Source organism: Antrostomus carolinensis, unplaced genomic scaffold (assembly GCF_000700745.2).
Source record: "Antrostomus carolinensis isolate BGI_N321 unplaced genomic scaffold, ASM70074v2 scaffold42380, whole genome shotgun sequence".
In the NCBI taxonomy this organism is placed as follows: Eukaryota; Metazoa; Chordata; class Aves; order Caprimulgiformes; family Caprimulgidae; genus Antrostomus; species Antrostomus carolinensis.
Window position 1 is genome coordinate 16,642 of NW_010287180.1, and position 5,116 is coordinate 21,757.

General features: G+C 39.2%; 1 protein-coding gene across 1 annotated transcript in view; it reads left to right on the plus strand.

Moving 5' to 3' along the window:
- Positions 1 to 1,238: 1,238 nt before the first annotated feature.
- Positions 1,239 to 5,116, plus strand: part of LOC104520457 (nesprin-2) — a gene marked incomplete at its 3' end in the record, with an annotated part of 59,910 nt that continues 56,032 nt past the window's right edge. Inside the window, 1 exon segment of the mRNA XM_029083514.1 lies at positions 1,239 to 1,317. Within this exon segment, the coding sequence (XP_028939347.1) occupies positions 1,239 to 1,317 (79 nt within the window).

Sequence of the window (5,116 nt, forward strand, 5' to 3'; positions counted from 1 at the left end):
AGTTGTTGGGGTGATGAGTGCCATAGAAAATTGTGTGAGGACTTAATAATCCTGTCATCAGAGCAGTTCTTGGATAAAGCACAAGGACACACGTTGTTCAGGGTGAGGAAAACAAAATATTGAATAGCTGCTCATTAAACGCATGTTGTCCTTTCTGTGCAGTGCGGGAGACAGGGAGTGAGGAAAAATAGTATGTAGTGGAGTAAACAAAGGCTGCCTCGTGATTCATATGCACGAGGGACTGAATGTAAAAATTTCTCTGGCATTCTTTAATGTTGTATTTTCTTACTCATCTGTTCACGCCCTTTATTTTGACATATACTTGGTAGATGAGTTATTAATAAATCTGGTGTGTAAATCCTAGCACTTCTTAAGAAAAGGTTACAGTTATTTAGGCAACAAAGCTTGTTTAAGGTGAGCCCTCAATTAATTTTCAGCTTTATTTCTTTTTGAGTTTGTTTAGCTACTAAGTTCTTGATAAAAATCCTGTTTTTCCTACAGTGGCAAATTGAGCAATATAGCTACTGCAGTACCATAAACAATGTTAGACTTTTAAGAAAGATACCGCATATAGTTCACTAAAGTTGCATTAGAGATAGGGGAGGTATCCAGGGAGAGGAAAATGGAGGAGTTGGAAAAAGAAAGTCTTTCATGGGGGATGAAGAGTAACAAAGGTACCAGACAGAGACAGCAGTTGTGATTATTCTCATACAATAACCACTGCTTTTTCATTTCATCTTAATCTTTGCAGATTCTTTCTGAATTCTTTCCATTCTGCGACACTTATCTGCACAGGAAGAGATATCTGAAAAGTACAAAGAGTTAAAGAAAATCTTTTAGGTTTGGCAGCAGCAAATCTGTAGAAGGCACTGGGAGCATTTGTCAACCTGGCTTTCTCAAAAAAAGCAACTATCTTTGAATTTTCCTAATCCTAGTGCTTTTGTTTTCATGGCAAGACACACTGGGATCCAGTTTGTGTTGTAGAATACTGCTGGCCACTGTTAGAAAAGAATCAAGGGATGAAAACTTGGGTTCACACAGTAGGAACATTTGCTTTATTCTGTACGAGCTAAGGAAACAGCTTACCAAGGGAAAAAAACCCAAACCAAAATGTGCACGCACTTGAGCATCTTTGATATCATCAGTTTGATGTAAAACTGTACTGATTTTCTTCTTTTTTTTTTTTTTAATATAATTTCAGTTTGGAAATTGATTAGAGAATCTCCGTAGAACTTAACATGGCATCAAATCAGTCATCCCCCTCAACAGAGGAGCAGGCTTCCTCTGAAATAGATGATCTCTGTCTGTCGCTGCAAGGTAAGTTACTGTAGTTTTCTGCACCTTTTAAATGTAGATTTTTGGCAAAAATCTGTGACTTTGGACAAATTGAAGGGAATTCTGAGAAGCCTGTTAAAACTAGTGTTATGATCAGTGTAGTTAGTTCATGTCTGTGCTTCTTTGGAGATGTTTCTGTGTTTCATGAGAGATGCTTCAGCAGTGAAATGAAAGACAACAGTTCTTGTAGACTTTCTTATGGTATTTCTAGAGCCTTTGCCTTTTTTTGGTACAGATGTGCTCACTAGTTCTTAATTCTTTGTTATTCAGAATACGTGTTACTGTAAAGTGTTTTAAAGGGAACTGCTAGCATGAAAACAACTATGCTATTTCATTAGTTTCCTTGTTTTCAATTTTCTGATGATTAGGTGGTTGCATTAAGCTGTCTTAATGAGGCTATTAACTACAGTACTATTTTATTTTATTTGTTTTTCTGTTCTTACTGCTGTATCCCCTGCACATGTAGAAAGGTAGCTTGTGGCCAAAACAAATAGAAAATTTTTTGTGGCTTCTAAACAAATTTCTTACAGGTCAGAGTCTTTCATCCTTACTTGCAAGGAGTCATAACTTGTTAAGCAAGCACTCACTGGCTGATTTTAAATTGTTCTGATTTAATGGCAGCTACTTGAACAGCTAAGTAATAATGAGTGCATAAGAGCTGGCCTCTCAGATAAGCTTTCTGGGTTTTCCTAAGTCATGTGTTGAATTTCCTTCTATAAGAATTTCCTGGGAAGACTGATTTTCCTCTGAACATATGCATGAAGACATTCATGGTGGCTATCAAGGAGGCTAGTCCAGGCGGCAGGACTAGCACTGCTGGAAAGCCCATCTTTGATGTGTTGAGAGCCTGGTTGTTCTAGGACAGATGGGCCAAGTCATGTTTCCACAGAGCTATTTCCTTTTAACTCACTTGCAAAGACATTGCTGTGGTGCTTAGTTGAGAGAAAATATGTTTAAAACAGATGATGCAAAAGAATATTCTGCCAAGTCACTTTTACGATCCATATTTGCACTAATATTGTCATTGAAGCCACGTGTTTTGATGAGCGAGTGTTAAGAGTGGTCTAAAGCCAAACATCTTTAATGGAGAATTTTCTCCTGTTTTGCTTCAGTGTTACATTTTCAGGAGAGCAAGCAAAAACTCCTTGTAGACAGGAGCTAGTCTGTCTGTCTGCACCAAGCACAGCTTGCGAGACACACATTTGTTGTGCCAGTCAAACTCGGCCTTCGGTAGAAAGACTGAGGTGGCTGTTGTCATGAAACGTGTTTGGAAAACACTGTCTAGCTTTTAAGGCAGAGGGTGCTGAATTAAAATTACATGAGATTTTCAAATAGGGTTTTAGTTTGAAATAATATTCATGCTATCTTCTGAAAAGTCAGATTTGTGCTTATGTGTGGAATAACAGTAGGGCTTTTTGGTCAATATCTCAGTGAAAGAGCCTTGCTTGTTAAAATTGAAATGAAGAAATTTTATTTCTTCGATATAATAATTTGAATTCCTGGATTATGCTGAACTGAACACACTGCAAATCTGGGGTCAAGCTGTATGTGCCTGACTGTTGTAAAACATCTGGGGATGTCCCTTAGAAGTGACATAAGCAATTTTTGTAATAATTAAAGATGCAACAGATGGTACAGAGACATCCTGTGTATGGAGTTGTGACACTGCTGCATCTGCTCTGGGTCAAACAAACAAACAAACGGTGACACAGCTGCTATGAAGCACCAAAGACGCATTCCCCGAGATGACATGTAGAAAACATTAGTAAACCTGCCTGCAGATCTGTGGTGGCAAAGGTCACATAAGAATAAAAGGGTCATTCAAGGTTTTTTCCCATTAACAGGAATCTCGGGATGAGATTTGCAAAGCAGCCAGAGACTTTGATTACTTTAAATCTTCAAGTTCACCTGGAGAAGCTTTAGAGAAATCTCAGATTCAAGTAACGGCTGCTTATAACTATTAGAAAAGCAGCTTACTTTTTGGGTGCCTAAAGATGGATGTAAAAGTGGTTATGATCTGCTTTTCCAATTGTTAAGGTAAAGCTTCAAAGAGTGTGTCCATCCTTGTATAATACACAGCATGACAGGAGATACGTGTAAGTAGTTGGCACAGAAGAATAAAATAGAAGTGAGATCTGGTCTGAATTGCTCTTATTTTGTTCTACCTTTAAATCCCTTGTGATCTAATCTCCTATTATTCCTGAAAGCGCATCCAGTGATGATAGAGCACGTGTCTAGTCTGGTTAATTAGGAAAAGATCAACTTCCTGTGCCAATTGGTTTGGTGATTGTGAAGTTATATGCCTAAAAAATGTAACAAAATGGTTATCTTGTTTTTTCTTCAGTACTACGTGTAAAACCAAACGCTCATTTTGGGTGTGTTTGACTGTGATTTAAGTCACAGTCTTCTGTGAGGAGGACAGCACTTTTGGGAAGAAAAAGAAGGAAAAAGGGGAACAACAACCTCCTTAAAATAATTAGTGAAGAGGTTACTACTTAGTAGCTCTAATTATTATAGAAATCTTATTAAATTAATGCCAGTGGCTTAATATTGTAAAAACCTGCTTTAGTGGAATTTCTGTTGGTGGGTTTTAAGTTAGAAGAGTGTTCAAGGATGAACATTCATCTTCCTTAACAGTATTTGGCCTAGCAGATGCCATAAAGAAAGTCACTGGACAATAGGTAAAAATATAACTTTGTTTCCAGTGTGCCTTTATTTTCAGCTACATATTTGAAGGACATTTAATGAAGCCTGAAAAACATGAAGAAAATAGGTAAATAAATGAAAACAATGTGGTTTCTAATGTTCCCATCCGCAGACATTTTCAAATGATGAAGGTAGTCACAAAATTATGAGGCTGAAGTAAGAGTCTGCAAGAATATGAACCTTTATATATGTATTCTTTCCGATTTACATATTGCTCTTTCCAGTTTTCAAGCTGATCTCCAACAAGAGAGTAATAGTTACCCCTGCTCCTTCCCCGCCAGGAAAATTGAAATTGCTATCAAATCGCATGATGTCAGGACTTGGGCTCTTTCTTTTCTGTTCTTTTTTTCCTCCCCTCTGTCCTAGATGTTATAATAAAATTAGATCACAATAAGATCAACATCATCTGTGCCCTTTCCTCCAGCACTTCTCTGCTTTCTCCCAGTTTTCTGATGCAGCACAGCTTACAGCAGCTGCAAGCTGTTTTGTGTCCTTGCACAGCCACCTAAAAGTGCAGGTGAAAAGCTTTGAGCTGGACCTATTATGGATGTCTTCTATGGGGAAATATTTAAGGGAAGGGTTTCTCCTGCCAGGCAGGCTGCAAACGTTTTTGGTGAACACAGGATGCTTGCCAGGGAGATGGTCTGTTGTGGCGTATGGACCATCTAGGAAAGCTGAAGTTACTTTTGCTGGAGCTATGGAGGGAGCAGGCAGGAGCCTGGGGTTTGGCTGGCAATGAGCATGGGAGGAATAACGCAGGAGCCCTGTCCTGTATCTCCTCCTCCCTTGGCTTCCCTCCTAGCATTGTGTTATGGTCTGGCTCCATAGAGGGGTCCAGCCTGGCGCTCAGCCTTCTGTAAATGGAAGAGGCACAGTCAGGGTCCAAAACTGTTTTCAGCTACCTGAAATGAGGAGGCATGGCCTCTCTTTTGGTCAAAGAAGGGCTTCATGGCAATGTTTTGAGAACTGTTGGAGATATGACTACTCTTTGCTGATGAGCCTGAGTGTAGGATTGCAGCGAGGGGAATGTGCAGCCACTAGCGGATGAGTGGCTACAGCAGGAACTGAACAGGGC